Here is a 24,505-nt window from a genome sequence, read left to right as displayed (position 1 = left end):
TACTTTGCGGTCTTGGACGGTCTCGGGGAAAGGTGACGTTGTGCAAAGTATGCTTTTTTTGTTTGGTCGGATTGTTTCTCTTTTCCGACCTCTCGGTTCTCAAGTTTGGGTTTGCTTTTGTGTACTTGATCTTGATGACTATTCCATCTCCGTCGGGTCCTCCTGCGGTACTCAAGACACTGCAAAAGTCATCTTCGTCGAGGAAACGAAATGCCTTCTTTTTCTCTGCAAGGGGTAGCCCGAGGGAAGTGCGCTATTGATTCATTATTTTACCAAGAGGCATGGAAATGCATCAGCAGAGTGCGGGAGAACAATATGGCAATTCCTTTGACAAGTACTTGCAGATACCTCACGGACTATGGAGTCAAAGTCCTTGGCTTGCGGAAGAGCCGGACGACGCAGAGACGCAGCACGTCAGGGTTTCTTGGCCCGCCTTTTGGCCCCAAAAAGTTTTCTAGACTCTGCAAGAGACCCAAGCCCCTTGGCCGCCAAGAACAGCCAGCTTCCGGCCGGACGCTGCGGGCTTGGTATGTTCTTCGCTGGATGCGCTCTTTGTTTCCGCAACTCATTGCCACGGGTTGGTAGGACAACTCTCATCGGCCTGTTCCCCTTGAATTCCACCAGAGAGGCATCACGGTTGTACCATTGGTAGTCACGACAGCTGGATGAGCCAGAGGAGGCAGGGCAGGGCGCGTGTAAGACGAAGAGCCCTCGAGCCGCCCAAACGACTGGCGCCACACAAACATCAGCAACAACCACAAGCATTGGACACCGACTGCAGCTGCAGTTAGTTCGATAGCCGCAAGAAAACGTGCCAGGGTACGGCGCTGTAGGTCCCTCAACTAGAGGGGGGGCCGGACAGGGATGGTGGGTGGTGGACGCGCAACGCCTGCCACATCAAGCCCCAAGGAGACTGGCTAAAGAGATCGGGTGGATGAGGCGATCGCTGGCTGAGACCGACCGGAGGACTGCAGATGGACAGATGGAGACGTCTTGAAAAATGCGAGGTCGGGACGCGGGCTGTGGCCCTGCTGTCCCCCCAGTGTCCCGTACGGGTGAACAAGGTAAGGCGCACTAGGAGCGGGACTAAGGGACTTGTCAGCGCAGGCGCCGGCGTAGTCGTGATTCGTTAGGGAGGGGAAGGCCGAGCCCGTCTGGGCGGATGCGGCATTGCAGATATGCCGGGTCAATGTATCCGTATCTCGATGAGGTGCTGTTGCTAGTTGTTGAGGGTCTGTCGTATCTGCCCATTCCTTCTCATTTGCGCAACTATCTTGTGCCCAGTTCCCTGCCCAGGATGCCGGTGGTTGTCGCTCTTCTTGTCTCCGTGTCCGGTAATTCTTTCGACGGCCTGTCGTTTCTGAACTCCGATCAGCGATAAGACGCAGAAGGCTCGACACCTCCCCCCCTGAAAAGACGGCGGCGGCGTAGTAAAAAAATACCGTGGGAGGTGCGCCTCCCACCCTCACACCAGGTGCCCCCCCGGGCCCTGAGTGGCCACACATCGTGGCTATCGTGTGGACGATTAAGGTAGGACACCTGACGCCTTGTCCCAGAACGTGGAGGGGGCTAGAGGTTTGGGAGAGGTTGGGAAGATAGTACCTATTGGGCAGGGGGAAAAAAAAAAGGGGGGGGGGGGGGGGGGAGGCGGGATGAACTGCAAACCTCCAAGACAAGTTCTATTCGTGCTCGGCTCTCGTTATGTTTCTACAACTCCCAGTTGCCAGAGGCTCATAACCAACCTTCTTCTCAAGTGCCCAGATACATGTACCCGCCAAGAGAAGTTTCTCCAACTCACGTTTGGCTCGCTTGCTGCTGGGCAATCGGTTCTAGACTAGGTAGACTGCGTACATTCCGTTTGTGGGATGCCCGGGAGTCAGAGAGACGTGCCCTGCAGGAGGACGCAGCTACCTAGTCCACTTAATCTGACCTACTGTCACCAACTACACTCCTCACTATTTCCGGGTGGCTGTGCAACAAGCAGAAGGGGACCAGAAGCGGAAGCTCAGCAGCAGCCTGTCCTCTCGGACGGATAGTCCAACTTGTGCAGGGTCTTGCCATCGGGGTCTCGGGTCTTGTTCTTGCGTGTCACCAGGGTCGAAATGCCTGTCGCCGCTACTGTTCATCGGCCCTCGCAGGCTCCCAATATCCGTTTCGGTTTCGGAGCTCTCGCCCCTGTTAGACCGTTGAGATCGGTATTCGCCTGTCGCTCTATTCCAGAACTTTCTCACTTTGGCTTCTCTCTCTCTCTTTCTCTCCTCTTTGACGAGTCCAACGTTCGAGTTGAGACAGCCCCCAGCAGCTGTAATGAAGATAGAGGCCTCGAATCCGAGCACTGTTGCACGAGGGGACGGGTCCCCGTTGCTCAACCATCAGCTGTGCACCACAGCCAATGGAACGATGTCGTTCTGTTAGAGCACAACCCATGCTTCTCCCTATGCCGACCAAACATCGTGTTTCAATTTTTCGATGAGGAACACCTGTTCTCTAATCACAGAGACGATAGACCAAGGATGGTCTCAACGTAGCAGAGCCGTACCTTTCCCCCCGGACTGACAACCCATCGACGATTGCAATCCGATGATTTCGCTTTCATAAAACTTTGTTGGCCGTCCGATATACTGCATCCCTGGCAGGTTCGTGCAGTGCGTGACCAGCTATCCCACAGTTCCAAGACACTTCAACACCCTCTCATCTGCAACTTCGCGATCTCCACTAACTTCAACCTCCCACCGCTCTGGCCTGGTTCCGGTGACCGAGATCACAGGAACTTCAGCGTCCATACCGCTACTCCATTCAGAACTTGTACGTACCGACGGCCATATCTACTCGGAACCCTACACTTCAGTGACAACGTGGCTGTAATTTGAAGTCGGACCCACGAAGGACTCCCACTGCCGACTTGGCTTCTGGGCTTTTTGCCAGCCGTTCCGCGAAAGTTGGGTACCCCGGCTTCGTAGGCTTCGAAAGTCATTCTATCTGATCTGTGCCCGCAATCGGGATACGCCCGTATCTCCAGCGGAGCAGCGAACCCGCTGCCAACCCTTGAACACGTAGTCCCGTGGATGCAGCATGGCATGATGTGTGATTAAACCCAAGTGCCATGCTGCCTGCCCCATTGAGGTGCTGGCGCCAAAAATCGACAGGGTCTCCCAGGCGGATTGGGACCTCAAGAACTGGGGCTTAGATGGGCCAGAGGATCAAAGAGGGGCCGTCGACGCCGGTCCCCCTGGTCTCTCCTATGTTCTCCGCAGAGTTATGTTCGTTCACTGGGACAGCTGCTGCCGCCTCCATTGACACTGCCTCTCGGCACATTACAGTCCAGTCTGGTCTGAGAAGATCTGCCGTAAGACTTGTGTCCGATATGAAACCGTTTGGCCGGGCCATCGCTCCCGTCATCATCAACCCCTTCCGAACCCAGTGCTGGGTTGTGCTGCTGCTCTGTGCATTGGACATCACAAGGTCAACATCGGATGAAAGGCTGAAAGCCCTACCATCGTGGAGCTAGTGCTGTTACCACTCTTGGGCTCTGCTCGCATAGGCTTGCAGCCGCCCCATGTCAGCTTGTACCGAGAACGCGGACAGGGAGCTTTTTTCTTCTGACTTGAAGGGTCTGCTGGGCTTGTATAGCATGCATCAATACTACCCTTCCTCCTCTCTGTCCCCATTATCATGCAGTTCGCACAGGGACCGTCGCCCCCTCAGCGGTCACTTTCACTGAAGGTGGCTGGATCCGTGCCTAATGCTGAGTAAGAGTCGAAAGCTGTGATGATAGCATCGGGGTTCTCCCACATGCCCGGCTCTGGTGTAACGACGAGTGATTGTTGTTTGTATATATAAGATCCAGAAGACCTTGGGTCTTTCCAAGGTCTTCTGACAAAAAGCTGCATCGGGAATTGTATGGTAAGGGTATAGAAAAGCGTTGCTGTTTTTTGTCGTCCGAGTGCGTACGTAGCAACGCAATGAGAAACGAAGCTCCCAACCTCCATCTTGCGTTGTGCTATGCACACGCGTATTGGTTTAAGATGACCTCCAGTACGCTCGAGCAATGCGACATCCGGGACCTAGTGGGGCAAGTCGGACGCTGCTGTTGTTCGCGGAATCGACTTTTTTGTCTGGCGCTGACTAGTCGACGGGCGTATACGAGAAGCTAGACGGGTTAACGGTCAAACATGTGTACCTTTCACACTGTTGCATTGCCCCGGGAAAGCGCTAGAATACAGTTGGGCGAGGGCGTCACTCTATTTCTCCTACCTGAATGATGGATCAAATTGTACAGAAGGAGTCGGAGAATGAAAGCGCTGACGTAAGATAATATTGGTCGGGGGTGGCTTTGCCGCTAATTGAGACATCATTCCGGGCGGGATGGTTAGCTCGCGGCTTCTAGTAGTTCTCCTCGACGACGCGCGTTATTTGTCCGCAGACGGTGACAGCACGATGAGAGACATTCAGCGGTCGAAATCCCATTTCCATCATACGACGGGTACTCGTACAACCCGGACGCTGAACCATCAGTTTGTCGACGCTGAGCGCCAGCCCCCCATACGTCATGCCTAGTAAATGGGGGGCTCTGAGCATCCCTGCTGAGCTGGCGTCAGGTTGACACACACCCTACGCTAGAGAGGCAGCGCAGCGTTATGTCGACACGGCTTTGGGATGTCTGAGGCTAAGACGCAAACACGTCGAATGGCTGGCCTGGTTTCGAGGCCAATACCGTGCAAGCACAAGCCATTACAGTTAGCCAGTTGGTTGATTATTCAATGTCTCGGCCACGGTGGTCCATGAATCACCAACTTGTCGTTGAAACGTTGAACAGAAAGATGAACGAAGAATGGCCGGAAAGCAGAGGCCGCCAGAGACCGGATGGTTCGTCAGAAACAGACCGACAATCCGAACTGCCCGGTTTGCGTTCCCTGTCATTCACGCTGTCGAAGAGATACTGTTAGAGAGAGATCAGCGCAGATCAAGAAGCTCTAAAATCCGCTTTCCAGCTCGTATCATGCCGTAAGACCCATCCTTCAGCCTCGACATATTGTCAGAATGAGACTCTAGAAGCCGGCCATCTGTCAAAATGCGTGTTGCAAATGATCATCGTTGCCTTCCCTGACCACACGGTACCTAGTACCTGTCTGCCGGATGGATGAAATGCTTAGAGGTGACGCAAACTGCCCCAGAAGGCAGGCTTCACGGTTGGCAGCAGGGTGTGGTGTTTATTTTAGCTATGTTACAGCCGCAAGGGCTGCAGACAAGCGGCGGCCACACCAGGCGACCGAGCTGTTGTCGATCCCGAATGTCGATCGACCAGCTAAGCGTGTGTCCAAGTTTTGCACTGGGGAAGACGGAAATCCGCTTCGTCAACGTACGGGGTGGACATTAATGTTCTCTCCAGGCCGGAAATGCCGATGGGACAAAAGAAAAGATGACACGAAAGGAACAGTGAAATCTAGAAAAGCTTGCAGGATCCGTCAATGTTGGACGTGCTTGCTACTCTCCATGATGAATGGCAATCTCTGCAGTCGAGTTGCAGTGATTGCCACTTATTAGCCCCATCGACAACCCGCTAGAGTGCAAGAGTTTTCAGTCAGAATTTTCGTCAGACTTGTCGATTGTTGGCTGTTGTTTGCTGGGTATCGTGTATGGTAAAGGGTAATGCCAGTGACGAGTTAATGCTTCAAAGTGCGGTCAGGAAGACAACAGGGGAAGACCCGGATAATCAGCGTCGATTTGAAGAAACGGGAAGCTGTGGCTCAGCCGGCTCTCCCTTTTGAGGCGCGGGAAGGAACTGTTGGGTCCAGTGTTCTTTGGTGGAGGGGAAAACATGCCTATGTACCTAACGCACGATGGGCGAAGGAGCACTTCAACTGGGCTTACCTAAGGCGAGCGGGCATTGACTACCGTACTTGCCTATGTACAATGTCAAGGCTCAACATCCATGGTGAAAGGAGGTACCCAAGTTGTACGTGCCCAGTCCGCCTGCTGGAGGTCCTGTCCAGTTGCGACTCTGCAGCTCAACGCCATTGCGCCGTCCAAACGCGTTCGCACGTGTGCCCCCAATTTAACCCCCGGTTCGGAGAGCCCCCAACCAACACATCGACCCCCCGGCCATGCCTATGCCCACCACCCAGTGATACCCTTTCCAGCGCCAAAGATAACGGCTCCAGGCCCAACCATTTCGTCTTGTTGCGATCCAACATCGCAAAAGGCGCCTGATCTGCCTCATAGTGGGAATGAGGAGGCTACCTGGGCCCTTGTTGGCGACATCACCCTTTACAGCGCGGCCACCGAGAGTGCCTCGAAGCGCATCATGGCCGCCGCATTTGCGACCAAAGACTGCCTCTCTGTCGACTACGGCTTCGCGAGCAGAGTCTTCTCATGAGAGACCACGAGCGCAACCCTTCCGCTTCGAGACCGGAGTTTCGCTCTTCGCAAAACGAGCACCGCGACCTTTTCCGCCGCCCTTTCTCTCCCCTCCGTCTGGCTCCTTCTCCGATCCGCTCAGCACCCATCACCGAAGCCGCGATCGCCGTGCCAGAGTCAACGGAGAGATCATCCTCGGACAGACGAACGGAGACGACGCGGTTTTCGCCAGTGAGAACTTCATCTGCGCCAACGATGGCGTCGGCGCTTGGTCAACACGCCCAAGAGGGCATGCTGGGTAGGCACATTCCTATACTTGTCTTTGCCGTACAGTACTGACCGAAACAGTCTCTGGTCGCGGTTGATACTTCATTTCTGGGCCACGGCTATGCAACAGGACGTCGCAAATCCTCGATCGCAAGAGCAAGTCTACAAGCCCGATCCGGTAGCGTATCTCCAGATGGCATACGAACAAACCCTGAAAGCGACATCGGACCCCGACTGGCAAGGCACGACAACGGCAAGCGGAGCGCAGCTGCACTACAAGACTGTCGATGGTGGCGGAGAAGTTCCTCAGGTCTACGTGACCAATCTAGGCGATTGTCAAATTATGATTCTGCGACCCAAGCAAGACAAGGTTGTCTACAAGACCAAGGAGCAGTGGCACTGGTTCGATTGCCCGCGTCAGCTCGGCACCAACAGCCCCGACACGCCGGAGAAGAATGCGGTCGTGGACGTGGTGGAGCTCCAGGTTGGGGATGTGGTTCTTGCCATGTCAGACGGTGTTATTGACAATCTTTGGGAGCATGAGATTGTCAGCAGTGTTCAGAACAGCATTCAACGTTGGGAAAACGGAGAAGGGGGGACAGAGAAGTTCGAAGGCGACCGGACAGGCGGCGCTAACGGAGGCATGAAGCTCGCTGCCGAGGAGTTAGTGGCTGCCGCGAAGAAGATCGCAACCGATCCCTTTGCGGAGAGTCCATTCATGGAACATGCTATTGAGGAGGGCCTGGCGAGCGAGGGAGGTAAGCTGCGTTAGCTATGGTGTTCTGCGAGAAGCCCTAAACTAACAATGACTAGGCAAACTTGACGACATCAGCGTTGTCGCCGCTCTCGTAAGGAAGCAGTACACATGAGTCTGATATTATAATACGAAACGATGATCAGGAATAGATTTATGGGATGGGCTTCGCGAGGGCAAGGTTGCAACATTTTGGCATATGCCCTGTCTAACTTGACAGAGGCCATCTTTGGGCGACATATGGCGTTCTGCGGGCCGTCAATTTCGGTGAAGACTTTAGGAAACCTAGGAGACATGGAAAAGCATGTCTAATTAAACACATGCCAAAATCTACCTTTTTTCCCCGAAGATTTGATGAATCCCAATGTGCTTAGAAGTGACGTTGCTAGGTACCTTACCTGTCTGGCTTGTGGTGGGGTTAAATCGGCGTTCATGGGCCCGACCTGCTTATCTTATCGCAGTTTTTCCTGGAGAGAAATTTCGCGACTTGAACGCAAACATTGCTTCCACCACCGCCTTGCAACACCAAGCAAAACGCCTTCAGCCTCCCTCAAACTACGGCGCGGCGCCACTTGACCGCCCAACTCCAAAATGCGCGGAAAACGAAGCAAACAGTATCGCAAGTTGATGAACCAGTACTCGTTGACCTGGGGATTCCGCGAACCGTACCAATGCCTGGTCGACGCTGAAATGGTGGTTGACTGCCACAACTTCAGATACGACCTGCTCGCTGGACTCGAGCGCACATTGCACGGCAAGGTCAAGCCAAGTATGTTATCGCTATAGATTTCAGGACGAGATTGCAACTGACGGTCCATAGTGATCACACAATGCGAGATCCGCAAACTGTACCTGCGTAAGAACGAGCCCGACATGAACAAGATTATCGACTTCGCAAAGACGCTGGAGCGCAGACGATGCGGTCACTTGCCCGAGGAATACCCCGAACCCCTGAGCACGATGGATTGCATGAAGGCCGTTGTCGACCCGAAGGGAAACCTCGTCAACAAGCACCGCTACTGCGTCGCAAGTCAGTCAGTCGACGTGCGCCGAATGCTCCGCGAAATCCCTGGCGTCCCGCAAATCTACATCAAGCGGTCGGTCATGATTCTCGAGCCTATGGCGACGGAGAGTCTGGCCATCAGGACCAAGGAGGAGAAGAGCAAATTCCGCGATGGTCTCGTTAGACCCGAGAGAAAGAGAAAACGCGAGGAGGCTGACGACGATGAGAGCGGGATGGAAGGAAAGGCGCAAGCCAGTGGGAACCAGGAGAAGAAGAGTCACAAGAAGAAGGGACCCAAAGGACCAAACCCATTGGCAGTCAAGAAGCCAAAGAAGGTCACGGAGGGCGGTGCGAAACCGAAGCCCGAGTCGCGACCGGCGGGAAGCGGAGGCGAGGGCGAGGGTGAGGGTGAGGGTGAAGGTGAGGGCCCTGCGAAGAAGAAGCGCAGAAGACGACACAAAAACCAGACTGGTGACGCGGAGTCGGGTGCGCCAACAAGCCAGGGCGAGGCTTCGGCACAGCAAGCGGCGGAAAGCTCGTAGGGGCTTGGGAAAAGGCATACCAAAGGCGTTTTTGGGAACTATGGTTGGAATGTAGGTACAACAAAAGCTTTGCGATACCAAATAATGGGATACTCTTGCCACATCAAGACTTGGAGGTCTCATCGAGGAGGGTGTGTTTCTAATTCGTCTCATGACTTCGCCGTGGAATTTCTCATGTACTACAAGTTGGCCCATTGATTAGATTCAATGCGCAGATTTTCGTACTCAGGCTTCGCTCTCTACGACATGTAGCTGAGATACTGAGAATGGGTTCCTGTACCATGACACCTACCGTCTTGAAAACACACAAAATCCTAGCGGAACAAACAGGGCAAGGTACAGCCAGGGCTGTCCATGGTAATACTCAAAAAACAAGTGTCGTCAGACTCCAGAGAAACCGTCCACCTGAAAGTGCGAAAGGACTAGACAGAGGTCAGAGCTCCTGACGACTGAAACAATGACTGTCGTGGGGTGTTGGCGGCATGCACCCCAATACAGCTTACAAGCCTACAGGACCTGCAGGTGAGCACAGTCCTTCGTTGCCAGAATTCGATTCCATCCCCTCACTCACCCACCTCCGATTTGCATGGTTCATGTCAGCGCAGCGAGGTGAGGCGAAGCTTGACATGCGTGGGTGGTGTGTTGCGCTGTGCCAGTCGGCCCCACAGGGAATGGTACTTTGGCGGATCGTCATGGGGGGATTTGGTCTCTTTTCCCAACGGCCAGATTCGCTAACGACCTCTTCATCCCTTTCAAGCTCGCGGACCCCTCAAGAATCACCCTGCCAGACACACACAAAAAAACACGTGGAAGCCTCCCTGTCTTCATCCCCGTCTCCTGTCCACCCGTCAGATGTGTTTACAGACGAAGACTCGACACCTCAAGTACGTTCAACTGCAACGAGGTGCTTGCTTTTGCGCGCGTCGGCACATTGGGGAAGCATAGGTATTCCACAGTAATCCTAATCTTAAGCCACTTTACGGAGTCACTAGCCGGGCTTTCGCACTACTGGGCTTATTGCGCGTCGTCTTACCCACGCACGTCTCGACCGCCAAAGACCCGCAACCCATTCGGTTCTCTACGCTCGAAACGAAAAACGGGAAAGGCTACCACCCTCCCCTCCTTGCCTCGCCTGGATATATTGGCACGTTTAGACGGCTCGTATGTTTGTGTAAAGTACACCAACACCTCTCATCATGGCGGGCTCCGGTGAGTCTACCACCACACACACCAACAACAACCCCTCTCCGACAACGACGACTGCCGCCACCGCCGATACGGAGGCAACCCAAAAGTTACCGAATGGCACGCATGCACCAGATGCAACTACACCACAGCAACCGACAACGACTACGGCCATGACAAGCGAACAGCCCGAATTTGATGACTTTGGCCTACCCATCAGACGATATATACCACCACCACCCGAAGAGACCGATCAGACGACCGACCCTAAACCCGACCTGCAGCAGCCAGTGACCGAGCCACCACGAGACGGAAGGAAAGTGGATGATGCCAAGGAGACGAAGGCGGCCGAAGATGGAGCGGCAGGTGGCAATGACGCCGAGTCAGAAAGCGACGATGATTTCAAAGATGCGCAGTCTGAGCAGCCTGCTACCGCCGCGGTCTCGGGAGCCAACTCGAACATCCCATCGACCCCTGTGACTTCGAACTTGGACAAGGACGAAACCAAAGACAAGTCTATGCCGACAAGTAGAAGCAAAGGCGAAAACAGCGACCGGAATGCCCCGAATAATGGCGGAAAGAAGAAAGAGGCGGCGGACCAACCGCCAGAGGCACCCGCCGAGGAGCACAAGGCAGATCAGCAGTCACCGGTGGAAGACGAGCCCACGGAAGAGGACGCGGTGAAAGACAAGACCATCCCGGTCAGCAAAGTGGCAACCCAGACAGATGCAACGGGGCCACAGCGATCGGCGCCTGCTGCTAAGCTGAACGAGGAGAGACCAGACTCTCCTGTGAAGCTGGTCGACAAGGCGGACGAGCCAGGACCCAGGAAAGCTGAGCCAACTTCTCCAAAAGGCCATCATCAGAGAGACACGAGCACCGCTAGTAACGCGGCCATGTCCGAATTCTCGCATCAACAGCTGACGTCAGATAAAAAGGAAGAGGAAAACAAGGAGGATGCTGATTGGCAAACGATGCCAGCATATGCTCCCTATGACATTTACGACGATGACAACAGATTGGTCGCAAAAGAGTATACCGCCGAAGAAGAGGACCAAACATACGGTTATGGTGGTCTCGGAGGCGCAGGGAAAGGATATACCCGAGTCATCATGGACGACGACGCCGAATCGGCAACGAGCATGGACGACAATACCCAGTACCTCTTCAAAGAAGTCAAGGGTACGAGCATTGGCGAAGATGACAGTGAGGCACGTGATGCCGTTTCCCAGATGCAGGCAACCAAGGACCTGCTCACCGAAGGGCAGAGAGTCGCCTACGTGGGACTTACGAGATTGGAGATCCACAACATGGTTAAGGAGGCCGAGAGTGTCGAACACACAAGGTCTACAAAGAAAGAGGTCAACATGTCCGCTGAATCAACCAAGATGTGGGGACAGAAAATGATGGTCCGTCTGTACTCTCACATGGACATTAGTTCCGCGGAGCAGATCATGGTTGAGCAACTGAGCGACCATGGCGTCGTGCCCTCCGACTTGACGCCAGTTTTAATGGCTAATGCAAGGGTACAAAACCCCATGGCTGAGGATAACTCCCGGAGCTCGGTTTCTCTATCGTCGCCCAAGACGCTTCCGCCTCCTTCGCCGGCTCTTTCTGAGAACGAGAAGACCGCCGACGCCCCGCCGCCATATGAAACTCATGAGGGAGAGGAGCTGCCCCCTGTCAAGACTCCCGCCCAGATGGTCACGTCTGACAAGATTGACATCGACCTGCGGTGGACTGTGCTATGTGATCTCTTCCTGCTCTTGATTGCCGATTCTGTGTACGACTGTCGGTCTAGAATACTCCTGGAGCGAGTCGGCAAGAGTCTTCAAATTGAGTGGTTGGACGTCAGGAAATTCGAAAAAAAGGTGACAGATGCGTTGGAAATGCAGCAGGCCGCCGAAAAAGAGAACTGGAATGAGGATGAGCATATGGAGCATAGGAGGAAACAAGCTCTTAGGAAACGGTACATGATGATGGGCTTAGCTACAGTCGGCGGCGGACTGGTCATTGGTTTGTCGGCTGGTCTGCTTGCTCCTGTCATCGGTGCTGGTTTGGCAGCCGGGTTCACCACCATTGGAGTGACCGGAACGTCAACCTTTCTAGGGGGAGTCGGCGGAGCTGCGATCATCACATCCAGCGCAGCAGCGTCTGGCGGTGTCATCGGCGTTCGGGCCGCAAACAGACGAACTGGAGCTGTCAAGACCTTTGAGTACCGACCGCTCCACAACAACAAGCGAGTCCATCTTGTGGTGACTGTGGCCGGATGGATGACGGGCAAGGTGGATGACGTCCGCTTGCCATTCAGTACCGTGGATCCGATCATGGGTGACCTTTACTCGGTTTATTGGGAGCCTGAAATGTTGAGAAGTATGGGTGACACCATCAACATCCTTGCTACAGAGGTAAGTCGAGTCGTTCCCTGCCCCTTACCGGCCCTATCTGACAACTGCTAGGCTCTTACCCAAGGTCTTCAGCAAGTCTTGGCAAGCACCATCTTGACAAGTCTGATGGCTGCCCTGTCATTGCCAGTCGTTCTGACGAAGCTGGCGTACTTGATTGATAACCCATGGAGCGTTTCACAGGACAGAGCTTGGGCCGCTGGTCTGATTCTGGCGGATTCTTTGATTGACAGAAACCTGGGAACACGCCCAGTAACGCTTGTTGGATATTCACTTGGCTCACGAGTGATCTTCTCCTGCCTCCTGGAGTTGGCTAGAAAGGGGGCGTATGGTGTGGTGCAGAACGTCTACCTGTTCGGATCGCCCCTCATCATCAAGAAAGACGAGTACTTGCGAGCACGCACTGTCGTGCCCGGGAGATTCGTGAATGGATACAGCAGCAACGACTGGATTCTCGCCTACCTTTTCCGACTGACGGGTGGTGGCCCTCGCAAAGTGGCCGGCTTGGCCCCTATCGAAGACCTCCCTTGGATTGAGAACTTTGACGTGACAGAGTTCGTCAAGGGTCATATGGAGTACCGAAAGGCAATGCCGCGTCTCCTCCGGGAATGCGGGTGGCTTGTGGAGAGCGATGAGTTTAGCGAAATCGAAGATCCGGACCCAGAAAACCACCAGGAGCGCCAACGCGAACTTATCAACGAGATTGAGGAGGCCCGCAAAGAGCTCGAAAGGGAAGGGCAGAAGAAGAAGAGCAGATTCTCCATCTTTGGACGGGGAAAGAAGGCTGATAAGGAGAAGTGGGAGATTTACGAAGACTCGGCCAAGGACGGAAGCAAGCCGAACCCAAGGACGGAAGACAAGGAGGGCAACAACCACGGGGTGTTGTTCGATGTGGAAGCCATCCGAGCGGAGCTGGCGAAGGAGAAGAACACCTCGGCGCAGGATGATCCTGAGGACTTCCAAGTGAAGGAGCTGAAGTCTACGCTTCCGCCAATGAAGCTTGACTTGAACTCGTCAAACTCATCGCTGAATCCGCGGGACGCCCTGCGCGAAACAAAGAGCGCGTACGCCGTGCCGGGTCGTACGTCGTACGAAACGACGGGCTCGTATTCTTACACGCCGGAACGAACACCGACGTTCCCATCGAGCCAGACGCTCTCGCCGACGCAGCGAGCCGTGTCGCCATACCACGCGGCCCCGTCCCCGCTCGAGGAGGAGATCGAGATGACGTTCGACACCTCGTTCCACGACCCGCCGCCAGCGCCGCGGCCTCCTCCGAAAGATGACCCCCGAGCCGGCCGGAGATGAAGTCGGCACAGACGGCCCCTAATATGGCGGCATCAAACCCATGGGCGGACATTGACGACGACGACGATTTTGGGAAGGAGAAGGAGATCCAGATGACTTTTGCATAATGGAGGGATGAGGGCGCATGAACATGGGATTTCTACTTTTTTCTTAATTTCTGTGGAAGCGTACAGATTTACGACAGCGCATTCTCTGCCTGCGAGGGCCATTGCTGCGTTTGAGGTCGTACAGGCGTGCCGCCAACGAAGCGAGCGCACCCGCTCTGTTCTTTACGAATGGGATGTTGTCGATTTTGCTTATAGGGGTCTCGCATTGGGTTACACTACAAAACCGTAGATCGTTCGAGTACATAATTCGTCTGCATTGACGCTGAAAGTAATACTAAAGATGGGAGATACAGTCCCCCATATCATTATCTCAAGACCGACCCCCAATTCTTCGTGTGCACTATGTGAGCCGGTGAAGGTGAGTTGGGGGCAGTGCATCGCGATGTCTGCCTGACCATTTTCCCTCTGGTCAGGGCAGATAGCCGCCCTGTGTCTTGCATGTACAGCTGCTCCTCCTGCGACCTCTTTTTTGTCAAACTGCAAAGTCTCGGAAGCTATTTATGGCGTCGGTTGTTGGAGTGGTCTTCTCGGCCTTTTTGCAAGTACAAGCACGCGGCCGGGGGGGGTTGGGGGGGTGGGTTGGAGGTAAGGAACAGGAACGAGTCTTGTGGACGATTTTGGGCAAAGGAGACGGTTGGGACTGTCTGTTGGAGGGAGGGCTCGTGAGAATGGGGTTTGACGAACTGGCAACCCGGGGACATTCAATGCCGTCGTCGGTCATGTCTAACCGCGAGAAAAAGAGAGACAAACCAAAATATGCACGGAACGCGCGACGGGCGAGTCGCCCGGTAAGTGGGGGTAGGTATGTCTTGAGGATATCATCAGAAGGCGGCTGTTGGAACTTTGGGACGTTGGATGCGATGCGGGAACGGCATGCACGAGGGTCACATCCGAGGCAGAGCGCCGCGGCCGGGGGTCGGATGGGTGGGTGGGTGGGTTGGTCGGATCGGCAGGCAGCAGAGGTGATCGGTGCCAAGAAGCAGGACACCACCAACGTAGCGTAGCGAGAGGGCGGGCTGGAGAAAAGGACTTTGTGCAGTGATGGGATGGAATGGGATGGGATGAACAGAGGCAGGTTGGGTTCATCTCTGTTCCCAGAGGACTTTGACGAGTTTTGGCCGTTCGTTCCTTCGTCTGTACTGAAGTCTCTGCATGTCTTCTTTCCTGGAGATGGATTTCCTTCCTCTCATGTCAAGGGATGGAAGATGAACTGCACTTGCGGTAAGCCGGGGGCTACGTGCGGACGAAGACCGTGCGAGAGAGAGTACTGGGATGCAGCTCGAGAAAGCTCGTGCAAGCTGACTGCTTCATCGGAACCCACAGTGATATGTGTCTGTATACGTAATCCCCTGCCCGCGCCCTGTTGGCTGAAGTGTGATCGTGCCAATCCTCCATTTCAGATGCCTCTCTCCGCCGGGGTAGTCGGAGCAAAACGGCACAAGCAGCAAGCACGCAAGGACGGCGCGAAAGCAAAAGGAATGCCCCATCAAGGTTGGCGTCGGGAGAAGGATTGGCATCGCCCCCCCCCGTCCAACATCAGCCGCAGCGGCACTAGCGGCGTAACGCTAGACCTTTGGCGGTCAAACGGGTGTAGGGTCTTTCGTCGCCCAGTCGTTGATTCTCTGCTGTCTGCCTCTCTCTTGACCTATTCTTGAGCGGCAGCCTTCTCCTCTCGCTTTGCATGTCTGCAGGGGGCCAGCGCGCCTTTGTTTCAATTAATAGCATCAAGTCCGCGCCCCACGTTCCATTGGATGGTGCTTACCTTATTTGCTTACGCTGGGGCTGGGGTGATTTGGCGTCCCCACTTCTGTCCAGCCTTACCACGCGGGTCCACGACGGCTTGTCCCTAGGAATGTCACTTTCTTCCTTGCCTTGAGGTGCTCCTTGTCTTCACGGTACACGCTGATGCTCACAGTCTCCCGTTCCTTCCAGTGTGTCCGTTCGATATCGATGGAAGGGGAGAGACAGGTGGGTGACTAGGCGGGGGAGATCAGTCCGTCGTAGTAGTAGACCTGCTTCTTGCTGGTCGTCGGAGTGGGTTATGCACACTCCTTACCTGCCTTGGCATCAAAACAGCCCCCGGGGCGGAGCAGACTGCTTGGTGTGAATGCACATCAGCACTTGTTGCTGCCGTGGTGTAACAGCTTACTGAGTCCTTGTACCGAACCTGAGATCGTACACGGATGGTTTGATAATAAGGGTCGAAAATGACAGGCTGCACCTTTTCAAAGGGAGAGAAAGGGGATGAGGTACGAAAAGGGAACTTATGGAATTGGATAGCCTTCCTGAGGATTCGCAACCCTGGAGTGGGATGCCTGCTACATGGGTTCATGGACGACACGGCGGACCCTACCCTGCCATTTTTCTGCTGGTAAGACGTTTCCAATCTTCGAGAATCGGCCAATTCCAAAGCCCGCCTTCGCCTTTGCTCGCAGTCCCATCACCGAGGATACGGCTTCTTTTTGGTGAACAACACCAGGCACTTGAGCCCTCAGCCCCGGATGCTAACAAAGCTGCACAAGGCCAGACTCCGCGAGCGAGTCGACAGCGCCTCGCCGCGATCAGCTCCTCAAGAACCAGCCAAGAGAGAAAAGCGGATGAGAAAGTCCAATGGGCGAATCCTTCTTTCCCACATTTCTCTTCGCGGCGTAGCCTTGGCGTGTGGCTTGCTGCAGTTGGTGTAGTGCAGATCCTCGAATCCTTGCACACCAACCCAGCCCACGTTCAAGTCGGTGCCGCTCCTCAAACACTAACAACCGGGCGTCTCCAGCTGAACGTCTCACGGCACCAATACCAACACCAACGCGCCCGCCCCATTCAGCAAACCGACCTGGCGCCTCGGACCTGACCAACAGAAAGACGGCAGCAGCAACCCCTGTTTGCTTTGCGTCCTTGTCTCTGCGGTTTGCTCTGTCTTATTCTCTTACTCTCCCACATGGTCACACAAGCTTGGGGGTAACTGGTGGCTTTCTTTCCCACTTTCGAAGGGTCCTCTCTCTTACTCTCTCAGCCCTGTCTTCCTAACTTTTTCCCTCTTCCATTCTTCCTATTTTCGGTTCTCCATCTTCAGTTCGTGCGTCACTCTTCGGTCTCGATTTCTGGGGCGACGGATACTTCGACAAAAGAAAGGGTTTGGGGGGTTCGACGAAAGCAGCCGATGGGTTGCATCACGACTTACATGAAAAACGTGCATATTACTCAAACTCCGAGGGATACTCACATCCGACTACCGAGAGCGACGGGCTGGGCCACAGGCTGATTATTGCATGATACAGCACCATACGACACGCCGAAGTCGCCGAACCGCCCGGCAATACCACATCTTTCGTCAAAATGGCTCTCGCAGTGAAGGCACCATCCGTTGCACCGTCAGGAGCCGTGTTCGTCGATGAAGCCGACGGCAATGCCGCCTTCGGGACTGGCGAGTCTTCTCGGCCTAACTTTTCGGCCACGCAGAAGAGTCCCGGGACTATAGGGAACCCCGAAGGCAAGAAGATAGATTTCAACATGATGACTTTCGGCTCGCTCCCCAACTACAACGATCGTGTCATCACGACTAGCACCGGCACCCATAAGATCAACTGGGGGAGTTCCGCCGGAGTTAGTGTCGACAGAGCTCTTTGGCTGGGAAGGATAGGCGGCGACAACATTACCATCGAAAGGTTCGAGAAGGCGCCCAGTTCTGCACGGCTATCTAAAAGGTCACTAGGTAAGTCCTCATGCTTTCATGTTAAATGACGGGCGACTCGATTGACAAGACTTCGCGTCTTTCTTGTTCAACCGCTAAAGTCGCAATATAGGTACTGTTTATGACGACTACCTCGAGCTGACATTCCACGAAATAAATCAACAGTATTATGACTATGACATGTACATCCAACTCCACTGGACGTTGCTTGATCGATCTGGTACAACAACTAGCGGCGTCTTTGCCGTCTCCAACGGCACTTCCGGGTCCTCGGAATACAGCGCTGCGGCAGACAGAATCGGAAAACTAACGGCAGGTGACGACAACAATGCCGACCGCGAACTCAACGGCGTGGAAGACGACGATTCGACGTCATCCGCAGACCCCATTTCGACCGCGGTAACAGCTAGCCCCTCAGCGACCGCCACAGGCAGCGCATCAATCTCGACCCTCGGCGCAAGCGCCGGCGATAGCGGCGGCGGCGGCGGGTCTAACCTCCCTGCTGGTGCCATCGCCGGTATTGTCATCGGCTCGGTGCTTGGCATCTCTCTCATCGCCTTCCTGATCTGGTTCTTCCTCCGTCGGCACCGTCGCGCGGACCATGTGTCGAACGGCGCATACGACTCCGGCCACAGCCCCCACCAGTACCTCACCGATAAGGAGACTCACGCCCGCGTCACCGAGTCACCGCACTCACCCTACTCGGACGACGGGCAACAACCTCAACACCCGCCTGGGCAGCACCACCGCATCCAGCTGGATGACCCGGAAGCCGTTGCCCCCGCCTCCGCCGTAAGCGGTACGGAACGCCATCCCTTGGCGCCGTATGGCGAGGAGGAGCACACGCCCATCGCTGCCAGGTCGGTGGAGGACATGACCCGGAACGGCGCACGCTCATCGACGCCAAACGTCAACACAAACGTTTCGCATCTGATTGAGGATGGCATGACGGAGGACGAGATCCGGCGTCTAGAGGAGGAGGAGCGAGCGTTGGACGATGCAATCGAGCAGGCTGGTCAGGGCCAAGGCCAGAGCCAGGGGCAGGGGCAGCGCCGGTAGCCGTAGTCATCGTCTGACCAACGTCCCCTTTTAGTTCGCTATAGTGCGAGTTCTTGCATAATACTTCTTTTTCTTTTTTTTTTTCGTTCGACCAAATATTGCTGTAGTGGGTTGATGCTTCACGTACTGGATAGCGTGCTTGCAGTTCGAGCCGTTTTGTACCTGTGGCACCTCGGTCATTCGTTTCAGAGGAGGGTTGCTGATACCCCCCATACGGACATGGAGAGGAAGGCTTCGTTGGTGTGTGTTTGGACAAGATAGATAACGCTGTACTTGTGGTTTGGCGCGAGAAATGAAGTAAAAAGTCTGTTGTCTAGCACATCCGCCTGAAGCGTCGCGTTGGAGTGCAAGGCTCGAGAGACGCTCCGCATCGCCTACGCGCCGCGCCGCAGTGAGTGAAGGTGAAGACGATCCCGAGATCCTTTGAGCCCACGTCGCCGGCGAGGTGGGAGGGGCACGCACGAAGCAACTCGTGTGTTCAGAGTCCCCCTTTCCAAAATCCGCAAGCAAAGAGACATGGCCTGGGCGTCTACAGAGGCACTCTTGGGCTGGAGGATACGAAGTCGACATTCGTCGCCATCCAACTCGTCATCATAGCCGCGAGGACAGGAGTCTCTTCAAACGTCGCGGGGGTTTGGGGCTACGCGTTGTAACCTTTCGCCGTATTCGGAGCCGCCGACACCACGCTGCCAAAGCAGAAGCAAAGAACCCTAAGTCATCATTCGAAAAAGACACAACATTCCCGAGTCATGCTTCCGTGTCTAGTATACAGTTGGGAGGGTATAGCAATATTCCACAAACCACCGATTCGTCCGGCCTCGCGGCGAACGGCTGCGCTCGTTTTTTTCTTCTTCTCCATGTGTTGTGTTTCCCCCTCTTATTCCCTTCTTTTGCTTCCCGCGCCGAGTAGCAGTATCAGTGTCACAAGTCCTGCGCCTGCAGCGGGGCCAAAAAAACAAAAAAATAATACCTCTATTTTGTTACAGACCGCAAAGCCCCTGGCTATATTCCGTGCCCCCCCGTTCTCCGTGACCGGCTGCCGTTACTCAAGTACAAAATATGTAGCTCAACCGCGGTTAAACAGCCGGCCCACCATGTTACTCGCGATGCTGCCCGCCAGGCCGCCAGAGTACAATGCGCTGCCAGCCATGTTGGACGCGTGGCTGAACTTGTCGCATCTCGAAAAGGCCATGGCGTTCATGATGGTCAGAACCAGGGCGATGACTGCAGAGTCCGAGTTAGCGTTTTGTCTAACGCTTCGCACAATCTTCAAGCGGGCCGCACTCGCCGACCACAACGATGAGGAGCATGATGCAGTCTCCTCCGTCCCCATCTCAAGGGATAGAGAAGGACAAGGATAATCAAGAGGGGGTTGTTCACACTCACCAACAAGCGGCAACCACAGGAACTGCAACCGCACGAGCGCAAAAATGGCAAGCAGCACCCAGAGGATCGGCTGAGTGTAAAGCGCGAGCCAGAAGAAGCGGCTGTCGGTTGGGTTGATCGTCTTGGTCCCTGGCTCGCTGCTCTCAAAGACCCACTGCGAGTCGCCCGTCTGCGCGTCCACCTCGTTCCACCACCGCAACCCCACGAGTCGGCGGCCGGCGATGTTCTTGAGGTAGTAAAAGTCGGCGGCGAGGAGGAGGATGGTGATGATGAAGATCATGATCCTATGAGCGAGCGGGTTAGTGTCTGGTAGGTGTATCAGGGTGACGGTCACCTTGAGCACGTGGGCTCCAGCTCCAACACATTCCCACTCTTCGGAGGATGGTCCGGGATGGAGCAGAGGTTTGTTGAACGGAGCCGGTTGGGGGGCTCGAGGGTGAGGAAGTATGCGACAACGTACATGCTTCTGATGATCCACAACCCGAGGAAGTACACGAGAACACTTGCTATTGCCCAGCACCGTGTCAGTCTGCTGCCCCTACAACCAATTCGTGAAGCTCGCAGGTCGACTTACATATCCGGAATGAAAGAAACGTCAGAAGGGTGATGGGATGCGAGCTCAATCGCCAGCTCAGGGAGCCTGGCGCATCTTGCTGCTGTTGCGAGGGATCCATCTCGGGCAAGATTGTTCGAACCGTCGCAGTAACCGTAGGTAGAGTCCGACGTCCTCAATAGTCTCGTTGTTCAATTCGGTTGGCGATCAAGAAATTGGGCTTGTCTACTTCGTTGCCGTCGTCGTCGTGTGCATGTCGTGGCCTCGTGGAGGAGTTGTGTTTCCTGGTGTCAGGACGAGAGGGATGCCTGTTCGAAAAAGGGCCAGAAACTCATTACGGTACAGCTGTCGTAATGCGCGGGCCGCAGGCGTGGATTCAGCTGTCCTCCCACACCTCTCACTGGGCCAGACCTGTTGAAGCTACGGTAAGCTGTTCGGCGGGTGGAGGCTGAATTATTCCGCCAGGGGGCCGTTGGAGCATGAGGCCCACTTGTCTAGCGCCTTAGGTGTTCCAGGGGTCCAGCAGCGGTCACTCGTGGCAGAAACTGCAAGCTCTCCATCTTTCGGACCCAAGCTCGCATTACGTCATCAACGACCCCAGCTTCCTGACCCAGTCCCGTCTCAAATAGCCGACTTGGTGCTAACCGCTCCAGACCCAAGTTACCGAGCGTCGTTCGCAAAGTAAATACGACCTGCCGGCCCCGGTGTTAAATAGCTGCACTTGTGCATTTCGGCCCATGTCCATGATACCACATCACTGGGTTCCGTTCATTCTTTCAATCAACGTTCAATCAACCCCGAGGTGACAGGCTAGAACTACACAGGCCGAGAGGGTGTATGTACGGTGGACGACTTATCCATCATGGCGGCCAGGTCCTCTTCAATTGTCCGCCGAGCGCTGCTCTATGGTGAATAGAACCCAAATTAGACCCCCAGGACAACCCAACTAACAATTAACCAGTGCCCTCGTCTTCGGAAAAGATGCTCACCAAGTCGCTGGGCCTCAAGTCCGATAACGTGACATATGATCTGGAAGACTCGGTGACGCCTTCATTGAAGTCACAAGCCCGAGGCCAACTTCGTTCTTTTCTCGAAAAAAACAATTCGCGGCCGCCGTCCATCTCCGAGCTGGCTGTGCGAATCAACGCAGTAGAGACCAAGTTTGCTCTGGACGACCTAACTTCTCTCGGGTCATTACCCAATGTCGATGCTATCGTCGTTCCTAAAGTTAACTCCGCCGCCGACCTAACGTACGTTACCGATGTATTGCGTCACGTAGCTCCTGAGAGGCACGCATCCACGTCCCAAAATCCCATAAAGATCATTGCCTTGATTGAGTCTGCTCGATCGATCATGAACCTTTCCGAAATCTGCAAGGCATCACCTTACCTCAGCGGCTTGGTATTCGCTGCTGAGGACTTCGCTTTGGATCTATCTCTGACAAGAACACCTTCCCTGACCGAATTTCTGTATGCGCGATCTGCCATCGTTACCGCCGCGAAGGCCGCCGAGTTGCCCAGTGCAATCGACCTTGTCTGCACCTCCTACAAGGGGGATGAAGGCCTGAAGCGGTTGGAGGAGGAATCTCTCGGGGGTAAGTCGATGGGTTTCAACGGCAAACAGTGCATTCATCCCAATCAGGTGGCTCTTGTCCAAAAGTTATTTGCCCCTGGCGAAAAGGAGGTGGAATGGGCGGTACGTGTTGCAGTCGCAGACGAGAAAGCAAGTAAGGCGGGCCGTGGAGCATGGACACTCGATGGCATGATGATCGATGCCCCGGTCACAGGGAAGGCGAATGCCACCATTGCCAAAGCGGAAAGGTGTGACATTGACGTGGCAAAGCTTCGGGAGAAGTGGAAGGGTCAAGAGCCTGAGTAGTTGTATCAGTAATAAGAGTAGTTGGGCCGCCAGAATGCATTCATTTCCTCCCTTTCGTATTCTTCTTTCTGTTCGATGAGCTGTTGCCGGCTTGCATAATGGTAGTTTCGTGGTTGCGCATGGAACTCAGTCTCCAGAAACGGCTGTGCTTTTGGTCCGCTGGCACTAACGTCTCCTGGGTAGGTCAAATACGATTCTTCGAGGAAACGATCGAAACCAGGAGTTCCAATGGTTTGAGCGCTCTCCATGACAGACTGGTTCACTGGCGTTAAGAAACTATCTGTCCACTGCTGGTAGACCATGTCGTTATGAATTGATCCCCACGCAGGTTCGCGGTTATCATTCCGCAGTGCATCCTGTTCAATGCGCGCGATGAAGTCAGTCATGCTCTCTGATTGTTGAGATTGATACGGACTAAGCTTTGATTCCGACCTGTATCCTTTTGTGGTAAACGCACGATTAAGACCTTTCGGATGGCTTCCCCGTGAGGTCGTTCGAAGATAATCATATGGCTTTGGAGTCGCCTCTTCCTCGCGAACAATTTCGTTACACCATTGGCTTTTTGAACCGCTCATGAGAGATCTGTTCTCGACGAGGGTTGGCTGATAGTAAGTCGCTCTGTCTAGAGCCAGGAGGTGGCTCATTTGCCTGCTTTCGTTTACCATATATGATGCCTGAGACATACCAGACAAAGCAGACTCTGCCCTTCGTATCTCTTCGTTCTGGAGCTTGGCCGCTGTCTCTTTTGCAACTTTGAAAGTAGACGTAACTTCGACATGAGGCCATGCAGCGTTGACTGACTGAACCTCATTCTCATTGGTCTCTGGGCGCTGGGGCTCATCAATCATCGGTGTTTCTACCGATGTTCTCTGGAAGACTTCTGGTGATGCTCGAGCAGGAACACCCTTTCTGGACTGTGGTTCTAGGCACGCTTGCGTAGTGGCGTCAGTTCTTGTCGGAGGAGCGTCTATCTTGCGGCTGGTCTCAGCAAAACGATCTGTCTGTACGTTCCTCAAACCTTTATCGTTAATTGCCAGTTGTGTCGGCAGACTCGATCTCGCCACTGCCTTTGAAGACCTCGAGCTTTCCGCCGTGGTCGCACCAGCCTTGTCTCCTACACTCTTGAATGCCTCTAGTCCACCCGATGGCAGCTGGTGTTCATTGTTCGTCATGGTCCCTTTTTCTGTATATCGAATGATTATAGGCTTCTTCACCGAGGTCTGGGATAGGCTAATACGTTCCTCCCCCTTTCGTGAGTCTCGGTTTTGGGTGCGCAGATCGTCGGCCTGATGAAAGCTGGCCCTCAAATTGCAATCATCTCCCCACAGCCCAGTTCCGCCAAAAACTCCAGTCTCCCGGAGGGCTTCTCTAACCGGCTCGGGGGTGCTGCTAGGTGAACGGTCAATGGCGTAGTTTGGCACGGATGTTTGGCGGTTGCTGCTGATGGGCCATGTCTCATAGCTTGTAGCTCTGCTACTCGACTGAAATCCGTGGTTTGATCTGACATAAGGCTTGATTTTCGGTGGTTGATGTGTCTCGTTTCTTCCTGGACTGGCTTCTTCCATAATTCTTGTCGACCCTATCCGGGGTCTAGTCCGTCGGCTGTAGTTGTCGAAAAGTTGTTCCTCTGCTTGCCAATTGCCATTGATGTCACGGTGCCGCCTTTGCCCATTTTCTGCATGCTGTTCCGCTGCTGTGTTTTTGCGACCAAAGAGAGTCGCCATCTCTCCCAGTTCCTTTTCTCGCCACTGACTTTCCTTGACTCGGGAGCGATTCCCCTGCTGGAAAGAGGACTGGCGCGATGGAAGATGCTCAATGGAAGCCATCGAATTGTAGGCCAGTTCCTCAACTTATACACATTAGCAGACGACTCGATTAGCAGTCTTGAAGAGCCAACATACCGGGCTTTCGTGACGATGCGCGGCCATTTTGGAAGAGTCCAGGCGTAACGCAAGGTTGTAGCTAAGGTCATTAATGGTAATCCTTAACTGTGGCCATTACTTGCTCACTGTG

The 24,505-nt window shown here is 54.5% G+C and overlaps 7 protein-coding genes across 7 annotated transcripts; 5 read left to right on the top strand and 2 right to left on the bottom strand.

Moving 5' to 3' along the window:
- Nucleotides 1–6,745: 6,745 nt before the first annotated feature.
- ColSpa_00299 (putative protein transport protein Sec61 subunit gamma) lies at nucleotides 6,746–7,493 on the top strand (the record flags this gene model as incomplete). The annotated part of the gene is made up of 2 exons (XM_049266511.1): nucleotides 6,746–7,382; nucleotides 7,438–7,493. 2 exons carry the CDS (start codon nucleotides 6,746–6,748, stop codon nucleotides 7,491–7,493), a joined length of 693 nt encoding a protein of 230 aa, XP_049122468.1.
- Nucleotides 7,494–7,969: 476 nt separating this feature from the next.
- Nucleotides 7,970–8,923, top strand: ColSpa_00298 (rubrofusarin-specific efflux pump aurT; the record flags this gene model as incomplete). Its single annotated transcript, XM_049266510.1, has 2 exons — nucleotides 7,970–8,147; nucleotides 8,199–8,923. The coding sequence occupies 2 exons, from the start codon at nucleotides 7,970–7,972 to the stop codon at nucleotides 8,921–8,923; spliced, it is 903 nt and encodes a 300-aa protein (XP_049122467.1).
- A 1,196-nt stretch (nucleotides 8,924–10,119) lies between these two features.
- On the top strand, nucleotides 10,120–13,821 carry ColSpa_00297 (uncharacterized protein; the record flags this gene model as incomplete). Its single annotated transcript, XM_049266509.1, has 2 exons — nucleotides 10,120–12,516; nucleotides 12,568–13,821. The coding sequence occupies 2 exons, from the start codon at nucleotides 10,120–10,122 to the stop codon at nucleotides 13,819–13,821; spliced, it is 3,651 nt and encodes a 1,216-aa protein (XP_049122466.1).
- A 3,440-nt stretch (nucleotides 13,822–17,261) lies between these two features.
- On the top strand, nucleotides 17,262–18,675 carry ColSpa_00296 (uncharacterized protein; the record flags this gene model as incomplete). Its single annotated transcript, XM_049266508.1, has 2 exons — nucleotides 17,262–17,637; nucleotides 17,729–18,675. 2 exons carry the CDS (start codon nucleotides 17,262–17,264, stop codon nucleotides 18,673–18,675), a joined length of 1,323 nt encoding a protein of 440 aa, XP_049122465.1.
- Nucleotides 18,676–19,741: 1,066 nt separating this feature from the next.
- On the bottom strand, nucleotides 19,742–20,735 carry ColSpa_00295 (golgi apparatus membrane protein TVP23; the record flags this gene model as incomplete). The annotated part of the gene is made up of 3 exons (XM_049266507.1): nucleotides 19,742–20,345; nucleotides 20,522–20,567; nucleotides 20,636–20,735. The coding sequence occupies 3 exons, from the start codon at nucleotides 20,733–20,735 to the stop codon at nucleotides 19,742–19,744; spliced, it is 750 nt and encodes a 249-aa protein (XP_049122464.1).
- Nucleotides 20,736–21,476: 741 nt separating this feature from the next.
- ColSpa_00294 (citramalyl-CoA lyase, mitochondrial) lies at nucleotides 21,477–22,492 on the top strand (the record flags this gene model as incomplete). The annotated part of the gene is made up of 2 exons (XM_049266506.1): nucleotides 21,477–21,522; nucleotides 21,576–22,492. The coding sequence occupies 2 exons, from the start codon at nucleotides 21,477–21,479 to the stop codon at nucleotides 22,490–22,492; spliced, it is 963 nt and encodes a 320-aa protein (XP_049122463.1).
- Nucleotides 22,493–22,497: 5 nt separating this feature from the next.
- ColSpa_00293 (uncharacterized protein) lies at nucleotides 22,498–22,878 on the bottom strand (the record flags this gene model as incomplete). Its single annotated transcript, XM_049266505.1, has 1 exon — nucleotides 22,498–22,878. The coding sequence occupies one exon, from the start codon at nucleotides 22,876–22,878 to the stop codon at nucleotides 22,498–22,500; it is 381 nt and encodes a 126-aa protein (XP_049122462.1).
- Nucleotides 22,879–24,505: the final 1,627 nt, after the last annotated feature.

Source organism: Colletotrichum spaethianum (assembly GCF_022836535.1).
Source record: "Colletotrichum spaethianum MAFF 239500 DNA, contig01, whole genome shotgun sequence".
In the NCBI taxonomy this organism is placed as follows: Eukaryota; Fungi; Ascomycota; class Sordariomycetes; order Glomerellales; family Glomerellaceae; genus Colletotrichum; species Colletotrichum spaethianum.
The sequence above is the reverse complement of the archived record's forward strand: the minus strand, read 5'-3'. Positions and strand labels throughout refer to the sequence as shown.